The sequence below is a fragment of the Pararge aegeria genome, chromosome 20 (assembly GCF_905163445.1).
Source record: "Pararge aegeria chromosome 20, ilParAegt1.1, whole genome shotgun sequence".
NCBI classification, from domain to species: Eukaryota; Metazoa; Arthropoda; class Insecta; order Lepidoptera; family Nymphalidae; genus Pararge; species Pararge aegeria.
In genome coordinates, this window is record NC_053199.1 from 14,798,362 (window position 1) to 14,815,638 (window position 17,277).

At 36.0% G+C, this 17,277-nt stretch overlaps 1 protein-coding gene across 1 annotated transcript in view; it reads right to left on the reverse strand.

Annotated features, from left to right (window-relative positions):
* LOC120632835 (26S proteasome non-ATPase regulatory subunit 10-like) overlaps positions 1 to 16,942 on the reverse strand; it is a 38,618-nt gene extending 21,676 nt beyond the window's left edge. The window contains exons 1-6 of the mRNA XM_039902865.1: positions 16,814 to 16,942; positions 14,946 to 15,044; positions 14,049 to 14,147; positions 13,096 to 13,293; positions 2,124 to 2,321; positions 940 to 1,020 (exon numbers count right to left, since the gene is read on the reverse strand). Coding sequence (XP_039758799.1) covers positions 940 to 1,020; positions 2,124 to 2,321; positions 13,096 to 13,293; positions 14,049 to 14,147; positions 14,946 to 15,044; positions 16,814 to 16,942 — 804 coding nt within the window. The remainder of the gene's footprint in view (positions 1 to 939; positions 1,021 to 2,123; positions 2,322 to 13,095; positions 13,294 to 14,048; positions 14,148 to 14,945; positions 15,045 to 16,813) is intronic.
* Between the last annotated feature and the right edge of the window lie 335 nt (positions 16,943 to 17,277).

The window sequence follows — 17,277 nt, forward strand, 5'->3', positions numbered from 1 at the left end:
GGGTGCAAGGTGTTGGTGGTGGTTACAAGGTGGATTTCAGTTAGAAAACAAGTCGTGTACTATAATAATATAATGCGAAAGTTGAACCATCTGATACTTTCTGCCTTCCTAGTATAAACATAGGTAGGCTAGATGGTAGGTTTGGTGGTAACAATTAGTTTAAATAAGTTTCTTCGAATTCCCGTCGAAACCTACCTAGGTTCGTAAGTCTACCTACCGCACTTGGCCAGCTTGGTGGACTACGGCCTAAACACTTCTCATTGTGGGAGGATCCAAGTGCCCTGTAGTGGGCCGGTAATGGGTTGATATGATGATGATGATTTCTTCAAATAATATATGTTTATATATTTAAACCCTTTATAAATTGTTAGTGTTGTTTGTCTTTGAACGCTTAAAAACTTATTTATATAAATTAAAGTTAAAAATTGACGTTTCATTACTTTAACCTTAATAAAATATTAGGTATCCTTGTCAAACAAGATCTGCGACTAACTTTACAACATAAACAAGTTACGAACAGCGGATGTGATGCATTTATACATAGGCAAAAGATAGAGTTAGGTACTAGATTCTGTGTTGCAGAGAAGGTTTCTGTACAAACTAATTAAATTTTACTACCGCTAGTTATACCCTCATAATGTAACTAGGATACTTGGTTGCTTTATGTGACCCATCAGATATTGTGACTATGTACGTCAGATATTGTGACACACTCACGGTTATGGTTGTGCAAATCCTTTTCTAATGAGAGATTTAATTTTGTTTACCCCATTTTATCTTACCTGTCTTATTATGTAAACAATCTTTCAGTTTCTTTTTTTTATTATATTTTTTAAAACATGATTGACACGGTAAAGTTAAGGAAATATTGTTTTCATTATAAAAAAAAGTTAAAAAAAATGGAGCGTTGAAACAATTTGACTTACATTATTTTGTCACATCAGCTCCATATGCCAATAAGTGTTCGACGATCCCACGGCAACCTTGAGCACACGCCATTTGTAATGAAGTCACGCCATTCTGACAAATTAAGAAATAGTTGTATAAACCTTAAAATGATGATGAAATGCAAATTTTCGATAACTAAAGAAAAGCAGAAGTTGTAGGAAAACATCGTAAGCAAACCTGTATGCCTGAGAATTCTCTATAACGTTCTCATAGGCGTGTGAAGTCTACCAATCCGCACTTGGCCAGCGCACACACACACGCACACACACCCACACACAGAGACACACTGAATGCGTTTTGATGTAATTAATGCGCGGAAAATTTTGAATTACTTCTGTTTTTTTTTAATTTTGTTTATTGGTTTTGGACGTAAATGTATACGTCAAAATCATCGTCACTCATCAGAGAGCCACATTGAAAATACGCCACCTGAAATCAAAACAAATTGCTCGACACCTAAACCGGTGGTTTGATTTTCTATTCATAAATTGATTTTACTTTTTAATTAATTTTCCTGGTCGTAGATAAAATCTAATAGTAACTGTATGTAATAAGTCAGATAACAATTAAACTCTCGAGCCTATTTTGTAATTCGGCACGACTCAAAAAATAGCACTGATATTTAGCTTTCATTTATTTCAAGGAGGCTTATTTTATAAGCACTTTTGACTCGTCAAGTTTGTCTTATTGTAATGACATCGGTCCGGAAGGCAGATTCTACCGGAAAGTTCAAAACATGAAAGCTATTATAAATCTATTTGATTTATCTTTTCTAAAGAGATTTATTTATAGGCTCACAAAACAGCCACTCATAACATCGCCAAACTAACTTTGTTAAAAATTAGCTTAATATTAGCTAACTTCGATAAAACGGGGTCAACGGTACTAGATCGCTATGTTTTCTGACTAGCTTCCATTCCACTATTCGCCAAAATATGCGATTTCTACTGGAGTTTTAGAATTGCACTATTTTACCCAATTGCTATATCTTTATCTTTTGATTGATAATCAACCCACCATCGACTACATCCGTAGCTTAAGATTTAATTATTGCTATGAATTACTTTATTTTCAAAGGCGGATAATTTCTTAACTTTCAAATTGGATAAATACCAGGAGGCAAATATGCAAAGTAGATGTTACCAAATAGTAGTACCAGGCGATCATAAACTCACGTTATCTGTGGCGTTGACGTTGCATCCCGTGTCGAGGAGCACTCTCACTAGTTCCGTGTGTCTGTGAACGGCGGCTTGGTGTAGCGGGGCGCGCCCGGAGTGGTCTCGCGCGTCTCGCGAAGCGCCTTTCGATACCAGGAGCGCAGCGGTGCTAGAATGTCCACCCTCACACGCCACGTGTAGCGCTGTCCTTCCAATCTATTTGAATTTTATTGATCCATAGTTTTGGCAGAAATTGTTCGAGTTATGTATTGTATGCATCATAAGTGCCTTATAAATTATGTATTGATTATGTAATGATAAAACTCGACTCAAAACTGTCTGTATTCGAATATTACTTTGTTTTATTCGACTAAAGACAGTTTTGTTCAATGTTTGAGATGAAAGCTTAATGTTATAAATTAAAAACGCCCAGGAACTAAAAAGCAAAAATTTGCTACTTTGGGTTACATTATTGTTGATTTTTTAATAACAGCTCTAGCGATTTTGACAAAATTCAAATGGGACCACCTGGAAAGTATGCCCTTTAAAACTATTATATATTGTTACAACGAAATAAAGCAATTGAGGTTTCAACTCACATGACATAGATTGACAAGTGTTGAAATCTTTGAAACTGTTTATAGCATCTTAAGTGCTTCAATCAAATATATAAATGGACGCTTTTAAGCGTACCTAAATATTAACAACGTTAAGGTAAAAATAGGATTAGATACGTATAGAAAAGCTATTCAAAACAAAATGTTGCACACAGAATTTTTTTAAATAAAAAAAACTCCTATATTGCCCTAACCGAGAAAAAACTCGTACCTGCTACTTTTAGAACTACAGAGTTTACCATTGAAACCGGGAGGTCGCAAAAATAAAATTGCAAAAAAATTATTAAATTCGACTTGAATATAGTTCCTGAGATTAGTGCGTTCAAACCAATAAAATTAATATTTAACCTTTCAAAAGCCGAATATAAAATATATTATATACTACGACAATACACACTCCGCCATATAGTCCCAAAGTAAGCGTAGCTTCTGATATGGGTACTAAGATAACTGATGAATATTTTTATGAATAATATTAATACTTATAATATACATATAAACACCCAGACACTGAAAAACATTCATGTTCTTCACACAAACATTTTCCAGTTGTGGGAATCGAACCCACGGCCTTGGATTCAGAAAGCAGGGTCGCTGCCCACTGCGCCAATCGGCCGTCAGAAACGCAATGTGCAATTTTACGTACATTTTGCCGTAAATAGATCGGTACTTAGAGCAGCGGATTGAAGCTTTAAACAAAATACAGACTATACAATATAGATAAGACAAATTTCGATTATTATTCGGTGCCTAAGGGCTACGCACATTAACAATGTTATTCTTTTATTTGAACTTTTGTAATCTCAATACTCGTACGAAGTCAGGCTCTCTGGCTTCACGAAATTATTAAATACATAGAGCCGCGCATAATATATGTATTTGTCCATTTATGTTTTTCTATAAAGTTCAAGGTAATTATCATTATCATTTTCAGCCTGTCCCTACAGCTAGGCATAGGCCTTCTCTTTCATTGAAGAGAGGATTTTATAGAGCATAAATCCACCACGCTGCTAAATCGAAGGCTGGTGAGCTCCAAATATTATTAAAAAATGCCAGTGGTAGTAACCGGTACCGACGGTTTAACGTTTAAAATTCAAAATTCATTTTATTAATTTTTTAAGTGGGCCTACTTTATAAGCACTTTTGAAACGTCAAGTATGTCTTTTTGTAGTGAATCTACCACCAGTTCGGAAAGCAGATTCATCCGAGAAGAGCCGGCAAGAAACTCAATAGTTGCTCTTTTCCTACATCAATTTACAATCATTTTTCTATCATGCGGGAGATGACAGCGAAGCTGGCTGCTTCTACATTAATTAATTAATTTATCATTGAGAAATTCAGAAATTAATGTAGGTTAACCTAGCTTTATTATATGTGTTTTACACATTGTTTAAATGTATGCATGCATTGGTAGGTCCAGATTACTTTAAGAACTATGTTGTAAACGCGGTTACTATGTTAAACTATGTTGTCGCTTTGAAACAACAAAGGTATGACTACCATACTCACTAACAGGTTAGCCCGCTTCCATCTTAGACTCATAATCATCACTTACTTGTAGTGAAATAACACATCGCTAACTTGTAGTGAAATAAAAAAAAAACGTTCTCCTTCACCGTTGTACCAAGTGATATTTAATTGCTTAGAACGCAGAAGTTAGAGGCGCGTGCTTTGGATCAGACTTCTAATCGTCCCAATACCCTTTAACATTCCACTGCTGGACTACTTAGTCGCATTTTCCAACGGGAGGGTTCGAGCATCTTATTCCCTGGGAGCACGATTAATCAAAATCTAGTAAATTAACCAAATAGGAAAGACGCAGTTATAGGGGGGACATTTATTATAAACTTTTAGACGAATAAAATAAAAATCTAAATACATAAACCTTTATTGTCCTCGCCGTAGTCAATAAAAAAAAACATCAAATTTGAAATTCGAAATTTGAACGAAGATTTTTAAATTAAGATCAGGTTTTCAGTTTATTTATGGTGAATGTTCGAACGATGCTGCCTGCACAGCATCGTTCGATGACAGATATTAAGTGCATTGAATTAAACCTTGGCGGCCATGTTTATCGGAAAACTCTGGTTACATTCATCCGTTATACAACTACTCCGCAATGCTTATGGTCGCCTGGTCGAAATAGTTTTTGTTTTCTAGTTGTGCTGTAGTTTCGCGAGTGTGAACGGACAAGCTAGATAGATTTATAAATAGACATGACTATGATAGCATAACTAATGCGTAGATATGGCATTGTTATAATGTGAAAAATTACTTTCTAGATAGATCACGTAAAGTGTATATATACGAGTATTATATTATGTCGCATGGGAATAAAGCAATCAGGGATATCGTCGAATCCCTAGACACAAAACTTCTCGTGATATGACATAATACTATGATTTTTCTCGTATTATGTCATTCACTGATTGAAGAGAACCTATCGTGGTATTAATTAACGACAAAACTATACTTGGGCGGGCATATTGCGGAATGAATCTTCTTTTCTACTCAGAACATTCTTTTGTTCTGAGAAATGTCAAACATTTCGAGGTCGCGGTGTTGAGTATTAAGTTTATTTTCATTTCATAACATTGTTTCGGTAAGGAGAGGGATCGCAACAAAAATTAAGGAGCAGCCCTTACATGCCATATTCATATAGAGTGTGCCCATACGCCCTTAAAGTATCCCAATTCCCTTAGTAAATAGGTAAGTGTATTGACTGGTTTGTGTTCGGCTGCAATTATGTATATCATTGCTGAGCCAAATTGTATGTGTTTTTTTGTTTATGACGTTTTTTAAAAACAAATTGGAACAATAGGATGCACTAGCGTTAGTCGCCATATTAGAATCGACTTCATATTTTGGTTGGACACCCTTATTTTTGAATTTTTGGAGTGAGACTTATATTGGCGCACCTCACACAGATATTTCTGTAGGTGTAGGTCCTGAGGTGAAAGGACACAAGTCACATGGACGCCTCCATAAAATAACCCAGTAAGGTGCTGTTACTGGTAATATTTTGTATCTTAAATTTAGTTTTCTTGAGTTTGGATACGTGTATCCAATTATTCACAGATTTTTAGTGGTTTAAAAAAAAAATCATCCTCATCATCCAATCAACCGAATTAAGAATATTTTGAAGTGTTTTGTCTTCTTTTGGCGCATCGCATATTTCCCTAGTTAGTAAGTTAGGCTTAACCGTCACGGCTTGAAGTAAAAGGCTCGATCGGGCGAAAAAGATATAATTATTGTCTTTTAATAATTTTTATTGGTACGTACTTATTAATAATTATTTTAACAATTATTTGTGTAACGTGTGAGTTTAGTGTGTAGTTTTTACTTCTGCCGTGCGGTCTTAAGCATACACTCTTGTTTTTACATGCAACATAATTTTCTGTCATTAATAATCTGTGTCAACGCATATCTGGTTGGTCAATGACAAATCATTGCATTTCCCGCACTTATCCTCAGCTAAACAGAACGTTCAGGCAGTTGGAAAATGAAAAGAAGAAGACATGGAAAACTTTGGTGCCGGAGGTTAGCTGTATTAGCGTGTGTTTTTTGATTAGTCCCCTTGAGGACAGGCCAAGATAATTGACTATACAGCCTAATCATTGGTATAATTTATGCTCGAGTATTGTTTAATTAATAAATCTTGTAACGAACGTATAGGGTGCTAGGAATGCTGAATGATGTACAAGAATCTGTTATTGTATTAAATTATTAATTACAACTATACAACATTTATGAAATTTGTAATTAGTGAACGCTGGTATAGAATTATCAAACGTATCTATTGACTTAATAAGACAATTCTAATTCGATTTTTAAAATAGCATGTTATAGTATACTGTCGGCTAAATGCCTACTTATTAGTGAGTATTGTAGATACCTACCTATTGTTGTGCACGTATTGAATTTCAGATGACGCAGCTAATGATGGAGTAACCTAATTAACACATCAAGGCCGTGCGGGATATAACGTATTTGTGATGTAGGCGGTCGTTGGTTAACTAGTATAACTGATTAAAATCGATCATTCGAGATGTGAGAGGCTATATACGGTCGCGGTACTGCTATAGAAGCAGAAAAGCCTTACAATAAATATCTCATAACATCTCTAATCAAGTAGGTATCTAATATATTTTCATTTAAGAAAATGCGCTTTTTTTGTCGCATAAAAAGTCTTTGTGGGTATTCAAATAAGAATCTGTATTACCCGGTAATATTAAAAATGGTCCATCTTTATACCTATAACTTGCAATGTACATCTTATATGAACACTAGTTCAGTAATGTTAAGAAAAACACTTATTTTGGATTATGAACCTCATACTGATGTCCAACCCACTTGTAGATTACACGTTTGCTCGTTGGAATGGTTAAGCCGATTTTAACGGGTCTTTCACAGCGAAGTATGTGTAAAATTTAAACTTCTTTTCACTTCTTTGATTTTTAGTCGTTAGAACAAAACACGAGCTACCAGGCAGACATAACATAATAGCAGTTGTAGTATAAATAGAAATCCTCTATCGTCTCTATGTTATACAGCGGCAAGGTAGCGATCCCACTGGAATTCAATTTGAGATCTAATGTCTTTCTCCGGGACTACGTAACTGCATTTTTCCTCTTTACCAGACTGTGGAATGGTAATAATTTTATATACGTTTATATACGTTTAAATATTGCCATAAAATTTTCAAAATATTCATTAGATGGCAAGTTATGATAATAACACAGTGCTAATTACACGTCCACCAACCAGTCCGCACTGGGTATAGACTATAGACATTAGATAATCATTTTGAATTCATCTTATCTCATCAATGATAAACGAAAATTGACAATGATAAATGATGATGATGATGGTGATGAAGATAAGAGCTGAGATCTCAACGATTCAAGAATCTAATGAAACGTTAAATCTTTAACGTCAAGCCGACTAGGATATCATAAAGAATTATAATGAGCGTTGTCTACGCTTCATAATAATTTGTGCCTTTGTTACCGAGTCGCCCGCAGCGCTTGGCTTGTTTATCTTGTATTTCATAAAGTCACGACTAAAGTTGTTATTTTACGAAGAAGCTTTGAATTTGACTCAAGTAATTTCGACAGGATTGGATTTACACCACCTTTCTAAGAATCCTGAAAGTAATCTTGCCCACTGGAACTGAATTCAGTTGGTCGCACATTGGCGCAACTAATTGTTCATATTATACTGAACTAATATTTGACATAAATTGGTCCTTTATAACTAGGAAACAAGTCAAGTTTTTAGTTAGGTCGAATATCGAGAAAGAGATAAACGTCCGAATCCAACTCAAGTGGTTAGTGTTCGGAAAGTTTTGAGACATGTTCTCATCGAAATTTCCCCAGTGCTTGAAGACCCAAATCGTTCAAGAGAAACATAGTTGGTGTAGGCATCATCAGGTCGGTGTCTCTCAGCGGGCAATGGAAAGAGATGATGGGACTACCGAATGTACGTATGTACCAAAGTACTGAAATGGAGACGTTGGATAAACGGCATAAAAATACCTATGCGTAAGACAACAAATGATGAGAAACTAAAAGACTACTACTTAGCTGAGTTTTTCACTGGCTTAAAGCAAATCCCACGCGATCTACTGCTGACGGTATACGTATTTTCAAAAGGGAAATTTATAAATATAAAACGTATTTTGGGTGATCTTTATGGTGATTATTTTTATATTTCTTTTAGCACATATACACTTTCCTAGCTGTTGCGGATAACAGAAAATTGACTTAATTATCTTTATAAATTAATTTAGAGTGCCCAGGAAATATTAATTATTTTTAGGAAGAAGTAGGCTTCCTAAAAATAGTTATCCAAACTGACACTTTGGACTTGAGGAACTTGTATTACTTGCTCATCTCTTCGCATCCCACTTGAAAGTTGAAATAACAGACAAATGTGGGCACTAAAGAAAAATAATGCTTTGATGCAAATTGCAGAAACTAATTAGACATTTAACCTTCAGTTTCAAACAGACTAGGATATCATAAAGAGTAATGAGCATAATCAAGAATAATAAGCATTTTCTATGCTTCATAATGTACGAAGATATTTGTGCTTACGTCCGCGAGCCGGGTGGGTGGTGCATAAATGGTGTTACATAAAAATAAACTTACATGAACATACTTACTACATTACACATTAGTACAGTAGTTAATTTTTTAAGAGATGGAGGCCATGTATCCTGACTAAAAGATTTGCTATCGTAAAGATGTAACGAGTATTGAAATATTATAGTGTTACAATATGTAGCTACTACCTTGCTGGTGTAATGGTTAGCATTTGTTTTTGCTGACGCAATTTTCAAATGCTCAAACCTCTCGAGTTCAAAGTTCGAAAGCAATGTTTTCGAGTTCAAAGTTCGAAAGCAATGTTTTCGAGTTCAAAGTTCGAAAGCAATGTTTTCGAGTTCAAAGTTGAACATTGCGTTGGTTCTCTTTCCGGGTCGGACCGAGCGTTTTTAAGTCAAGGATGTCAGTACCAGCCCGGAGTTTGGAAATTGGTGTGGTCCAATCTATTGCCAAGGGCCGGCGTTCGGTTACTACTTATTTATTTATTTTATCCAGGGAAGCAAATAGTCCTATTACACTGAAGAGTAATCAAATAAATAGACCTGTCACATAAATGATACACGATAAATTAACGACTAAATGCTGAGGGATCAACTATCAAGCAAAAATTTAATAATAAAAAAAACTTTAATGAGCTTATTATAATATTGTGCCTTATTAATTTTCCTAAAAGTGCCAATTTTGTCGTGAAAATATCAATGAAATTACACATTTTATACAAATTTACCCGGCATCGTACCGGAACGCTTTATCACTTAGCGCTATTATCGTCTTTGCCAGTAGTACCAAACCTGAGAAAAATCAGGAATTGTAAATAACAAAACCCGGGACTGCCACAGCCACAGGCACTGCGCCAGTTATTATTAACTAAACTATTTAGTATAATACTAGTGGATCCAGCAGACGCTGTACTGCCCGAAAAAGCAGCGCAACCTACGGAGTCTAGTTGTTCATTCAAACCAACTAGAAACCTACTGAAATATACACACATAATTACATCAAAATCAGTCCAGCTGTTTAGGACGTGTTAGGTGCGAAACATATGTACAGAAGATTTTCTTGTAATTTTTAGTATTTATCTCACCGTCCTCCCCTACAACGGATATTCGCCAGATCGGTGTAGCTATTATCGAGTTTTAGTGAGAATAACGAACAGAAATTAATTTTATTAGAGTACACATATATAGTGTGAAATCGGCATTCAGTTCTTGCAGCAGTGAGCGATTAACTTATGTGGAAATTATTTTCTTTTTATAGGCTGATGGTAGTGGCACTAAAAAACGTGTTCCACATGAATTTAATTTATTAAAGTTTTATTCAAAGCATACGGAATGTTTAATACTCGAGCACAAGCTCGAGCACAGCTTTTGAACACAAGCGAGATGCGTTCGACAAAATATGTTAGGTAAACTCATAGCATTAGGGCCACGTTTCCATAGTGCAAATGTCGTGCATGCAACTTGCATAATAGTGCACTGGAGCTTTGGTGATGTGCTCGACCATAACAACAGGAAGATCTTCCTCCGAGCGGGTGTTCAGCTTTGGAAGGTGTATATATGGTCAATATTTCTGAAAATACCCGATGCAGGATCTTGTAGACGCCATCTAGTTAGGCAATGTGGATACCTCTAAAATTAATATAGCGAAATTGAAAAACTTCAACCCATTGAAATCCACTGCTGGATATAGGTCTTTTATCGGGACTTCCAAAATCCTCTTGGGATCAATTATCCGAGCTTTGTACCCCGCCCATTGCTACTTTAGCTTCGTGACTCGTTTAATTAAATTAAATTTAAATCTGTTTATTATAAATAAAAAATACATGGTTGTTTAGATCTCAATAACATTACGCTAATCTTCATTATGGAAGATTTTTGCGCTTGAGAAGGTTGCACAAATATATATTGATTATTATATATTAATTAATGTATAATGTAATGAAAAAAAAAACAAAATAAATATTTCTATAGTGATAATTAATGGAATTTGTAGGAATGGTCTGGATGAACTTCCGCCTAGTAGTTTTTGCACGTACCCTGAATGAAACCCTGAAACGTTTCAATTTGTTTTTGATTTGCTTCAGGTTTTTATTTTCAATTTCTTCTAGCAAAGGTCTAGGTAATTTTTCTAAAACACTAGGCAGGAGCCGTTGAGCTATGTCGCTATCTCTAGTGAGTTCTACAGCTCTTCTTATCTCCTTATTTCACGTAAAGATACTCCGAAATAGCGACCTTATTGCATGCCAGGCTAAAAGGTCAGTTTTCGATAATGATCAAAACTCTGCCAGTTAGTTATAGGTTGCATCCGCTTGTATAGCGTTTGTCGGCGCCCTTTACAACCATAGTGTAACGTCAAGTACACATATAATTAATGTCAATGTCAGTGAACTTTGCATCATCTGTCAATTTTACTTGTCACACAAAATATGCAATATCATTCACTTCTTCAAATACAACCTTTGCTGAGGTCACGTTTTTTATTAATTCAAACCTGCAACAAGAACTAGGGTCTGCCTATCGGGCCCTATGGTGTGTCCAATCTAAGGATAGAACAGCGTTAAATAGATTTATACTCGAAATATTACACAATCTTCTATACACATTTAAGTCGAGGCCATTATAAAAATAATACTCAAAGTCAAAATGACACAGATTAATGGAAGCAAACATGTCCCCTTTCCGCACACAAATACAAATAACGTAAAACGTAACCCTTTAAACAAAAGCAACTGCTGAGTTTCTTCCTGGTTTTTCGCAATAGAATCTGAAATTAAAATCGGTAAATTACATCCTGTACTTCCTACCTGAAATAAAGAATACACCTATTTATGTATTTACGTGTAACCAAAACGATAAGTACATGTGTGCTTTTTCTGACAAAATTATCTGTTAGTGCACAGGAGACATTTCCTCCACGGAAAAAAGGACAAAATGTGTATCTTCTTCCTCAGTTTTATCCACTCTCCAAACAGAGGCGAACGAGTGGAAATAATATCAAAAAATATACAGTGTAATATCATAGGGTAAATTTCCCTTCTGTCCAGATTTCGTGCTTTTGCAGGCGAACAAGCTTTTATCTCTCGTCAAGGAATATAATTGGGGGATAAAATATCTGTCTAGCCGTGCTGGTCGCACGCCATGAAAGAATGCTCTGCTAATTAAAAATTTAAACTAATTTTTAGTACTATACAAGTCTGCGCTGAACAGCCTAGGCTGGTTCTTTGTGCAATGAGGTTAAGGCAATTTACCGCACCGTCAAAAATACTTGATCCAAAGATCTGCCATGGTAGATCTCCGCCGCAATCTGAACTCCGTGTCTCATCTCCCGCTGTTCAATTCTTGATGTTGCACAAACGCTTTCATGCACTTACAACTGAGGTCTTAGCTCTAACAAACATGTTTTAATGCAAGCTACTTGCACGCAAATGTGATGTCATACCTGCACACATAGAACTTGTGCAATGGAAACGCGTCTTTGCAATTAAAGCAAGTAAGCGAACGGAACGTTTTTGAAGCAAAACTCCTTACGGCACTGAAATAGTTTTATGGTTGATATTAATACTTAAAAGTTTTCTCTCGCGGTTTCCATTATCGTAATACAGATTCTCTTTTCCTGGAATCCTGCGTCTGAAAGTTCTCCGTAATAAATCCGCACTGGATCAGCGTGGTGGACTACAGCTTTAACCCCTTCTCATTGTGGGAGGAGACCCGTGCCCTGTAGTGGGCCGGCAATAGGTTGAAATGATGATTATGTGACTACTCAAATACACCTAGACACCAGACCTTATGAAAGTAACGGGATTGGGATCGTGTTATGTGTGTTTTTGGATAACCTTAAGTAACGTAGATAAAAAAATATATCCTTAACAATTTTCAAATACGGCAGAAGTAATACTTCTGAAAAGTAGACATCGAGAGATTCCATGATATCCCTTTATCCATGCCAATCTCTCAGCAGTAGTATTTACCAAGCTTAAAAATTATATCATATTTTAATGTAAAACCATAAAAACCGAATAATATTTTATTAAAACCTCATGTTTATTTATTTATACTCTTTATTTGCACGCAAATAAAAATCAGAAGAAGAATAAAAAAAAATGTTCCTATGATGACTAAAATAGGAAACAAAATATGTCTCATTCTCTCCCATATACAGAGGTGTTTGTCTCTTCATCGTGACACGTATTCATTTCATCTAGTTTCAAATCACAACGGTTCTTAAAAAAGTTTAACCTTAAAAACGTTGATATTGTTATCATGGTACCTTGTTAGTGGCGTCAACGTCGGCCCCACTGTCCAGCAACAGTTCTACCACGCCAGCGTGACCAGCGCGTGCCGCCAACGCCAACGGAGCGTCACCCGCCGCGTCGCAACCTTGCACGTTAGCGCCGAGGGATAGTGCGTATGCCACGACGTCTTTGGACCCACGGGCGCACGCGCATTGCAAGATGTCGTTATGTTTCTATTGGCAATTAACAAATTACAATCATTAACGTAGATTTTTTTCGCAGAACAGACCCAGATATTTTGTCCTATCTACTATTCATTGATAAAATTTAATTTAATGAATAGTTTGTTGTTAAGAAATATCCTATAACAAGTGTAAGCGGCGCGCCGGCAGTTTCAACACAATCAGTTGTGGTAGTGTCATGCAGCTAAAAAAAAATTTCGAATATGAAGTCCATAATTTGATCAGCTGCTTCGTAATTTCTAAATGCAGAAATGAAATGGAGAAATGAATGTTTTTGTATTTTTAAAAATTGTAATTTTTAACGGTTTATTATTTAGAGTTGGTTTATTTGAGAGAGTGTGTCTGTTTATTTCCGGATTGACTATTAATGTAAAAAGAGATAGAGGAGATAAGATATTATCCCGTGAAAACTAATAATTAATCGTATATTCTATAAAATGTTTTCATACTTTAACTGCAAAATGTTTGTTGGATTATTATCAAGTAATTAGTATACGGGCCAACCGCTTAACCGACTATATAGGTACATTTGCAATTTCACTACATAAAAGTTTATGGGTTTATTAACAAGGTATTAACGACATGTTTTAATGGTGGTACATAGGAAAGTTTCCAAGATGGCTATAAAAAGGCTCTCAAACCCAGTATCGTCATAAACAAATTCACACACAACTTTTTTAATTTTGCGTTCTCATTTTATTTTGTGTAAATCAAAAATTATAACACAAAGTACCAGGGCAGCATACCTTGTTAGTAGCTGCGAGACAAGCGCCCGCCTTAACTAGGGTCTGCACGGCTGCCAGGTGTCCGTGCCACGCTGCCATCAGCAAAGGACGCATTCCGAACTGCGGAAAAACAAGTTTGGAATAGTCTCTTGTCTATAATAATTAATAATTATAAAATTATAAACTTTGCAGTTTCATTTATAACAATTAATGTTATAAATGCAACTTCAAAGTAAAAACCAAATTTTCTTGTCACATGTATTTTGACTTCGGGCGGCATGCGAAACGGAAACTTAAAGTAGTTCAACTAAAAATAATTGGTCCAATAGTGGTAGGGTTGCCACTATTCGACCACTTAACTTTAATTTGCCATAACGCTAAAATTTATAGTTTATGGAATGAATATGATTCATTAGTTCCAACCCAATCTGTCATTTAAGATATTTTAATTTTAAGCATTAACAATTAGCCTTGTTGGACCACTTTTTCTTTGATTAACCACCCGGTTTCTATAATTGAAAGTTTACCGACTGATCCATTCATGGCGCTCAAGGATTTTATTTATAAAAGGCTTCATAATTATACAATAAAGTCTTTATTTCTTTTCGCAGTCTATTAAACAGTATTTTTAAGTATTAATAATAAATTTATAGGTAACATACGGTTCCGCTTTCATCTGGCACAACATAGAATAATGTATGTCAAAATGTAAAATGAGAATTATTGATGTTGGAAAAGAGCAACTGTTGAGTTTCTTGCCGGCATCTTCTCTTTATAATCTGTCTTCCTAGCCGGTGGTATCGCTACCAACAAACAGATATGACGTTTCAAAAGTGATTATAGGGTAGGCCTACTTAAAATAAACTTTTTGAAATCCATTTTTTATAAATACCGATTCAGGAAAACAGAGTTTTTTACCTTGTCAACGGCCTCGATGTCGCAGTGGGCGGACATTAGCAGCTTAATGATCTCCACGTTGCCCCGGCTCGCCGCCCAATGGATCGGAGCGCGCCCGTACTATAACAATCGTCCATCTATACCATGTGTCAAGAGTATTGCTATTTACTAGTAGTAGGTAGTAGAGCTTTGTGTAGAAGTGCTCGTTTGGGGAAGTACTACCACCATGGACGCGTCTTGCCAAAGTTGAACTTCCTAAGGAGGCGGGAGTGGCCTTGCGTTAACATGTGACGAAAAGCGTAAAAAATTGCCCGACATCTAAAGAAGTGTGCTCACACCCTTATAAGGATGCAACCTGATACAAGGAAGAATCGAGGGCACCAGATCACGGAGAAGATCGCCCATGAGAGGTGCTGACCAAATAAAGAAGCTTACATGAGTGTGCTAGAAGCTGCCAGTGAGGAGTGGCGACGAATAGTCAAGCGTGCCACAACCCTTAAGTGACGACCACGACCGCTCTGACAAGAGCGAACCGACTGAGAAGAATATGCGTTATATACGAGACGTGACGATGGGATCTCTTTTCACATACAAGGGTAAAATAAACTAGTAGTCGCCCACTGGTACTCGACCATAATTAATTTAAATAATAAGTTTGAACATTACTAAGTTTCTATTTTTTCCAAAGCACTGACATAGGCGCTGTTAATTTGCCTATTTTTTTAAATAAATTATAATCCAAAATATTATTAAAAATAGTAAGTCTATATGTATGTGTGTGTCTCAAATTCGTGGTAGTGGGTGTAATGTTTTTTTTTATCGATTTCATGTACTTTTCATGCATGAATTAAAAAATATATATATAATTTTTCTGCCACAAAGCAGCATTTCTGTGTTCCGGTCTAAATGGTTGTCGGTGTAATTACTGGCACATTAGGCTCAATCTCTACGCCTGAGATTGTGGACACGGGGCGGTAATTTACGAGTACAGAAACTAGGAAGTGCTCTTTGTATGCCATGCGAAGTTTTTATCAAAAGATCACCACTAAGTGGAAAAACCATCGCTTCTAAACATATAGGCATTTCACATTGTCATCCTCAAATCAAAAATCAAATACTTTTTTTATTTTTTTAATAAGGGCACCAATAGGTTACAAAAAAAAAACAATGCAATATGCTATAATGTAAAGCCACTTAAAGGTTATCTCAGCATGCTTAATTAACAAATTACAAATAGTTGGATAAATATTAGAATAAAGTAATACTATAAATACTTCTATTAACCCTAAATATCCGTAACCCATATGGTTTTTCGTGTAAGGTTTCCAAAACTGATTACCCATAATTTATTATTTTAGAGGAAATTGCACATTGTTCCGAATGAGTCGACAAGACATTCCGTTTTTAGATCAAACAAATCGATCTACTTGCGCTATAAATATAGTTTTGGGGAAGCCTCTATCCAAATTAGTTAGGACTTCAAATTTCTGGTGCCCTCATTATGAGAAAGAGATTTGGAGCACTGAGCATAGACCCACCTTGCCTCACCTTGGTTTATTGGGGCATCGTGGTGGGGCAGCATTCAGCAATCAAAACTAAATAACCTTTTCTACAAATCAGAGATTTTTAATATATGCTTGAAAAATCGACGCGCACGCTTAAAAGAATTTAATATTGAACGAATTGCTATTCCTTACTAATATTCAAGATGGCGGGAATCAGCCATAACAACAAACATAAACAAACCTAATGTATTCTGAGATAACTAAAGGGATTATCAAATGAAAGAGCTTGACTAGTCGAATAATATACACGATATTGAACGTCAGAGGTTTTTAAATTTAAAGATTATATATTATATTAAGAAGCTAACAATAGGAGCTCCTTACATTGTTTCTACAGTTGACATCGGTAGGTCGCTTTAAGGCCTCGCGCACCGCTTCCGGCTCATTCTTGATCACGGCCTCGTGGAGAAGCAGGTCGTTCTGTTGGACGCGGGCACGGCCCTCGGCAGTCATCTAGAACAAGCAAAATCTTCAACATCATCATCATCAAATAAAGCATTTTTTAAAACTTCTTCTGGCGCGTTTTGCTCTTATTGAGTGAAGAAAAATTATGGAACTCGCACCGTCGTCACAGAGCGCTTTCCATGAGCGTATGCTGTGTACATATGTCTTTCTTGGGTGAATAAAAAGCGTGAAACTCGCGTCATTGCATCGACACCGCACGCTTTCCATGAGCTATATGTATGCATGACGTTCGACTCAAAAAAAAGTTCTGGTGTAGCGGTAAATTTTAAAAAGTTATTTGATATGGTTCATATCTCCTACCTTGGCAATCCTCCCGGATTCCC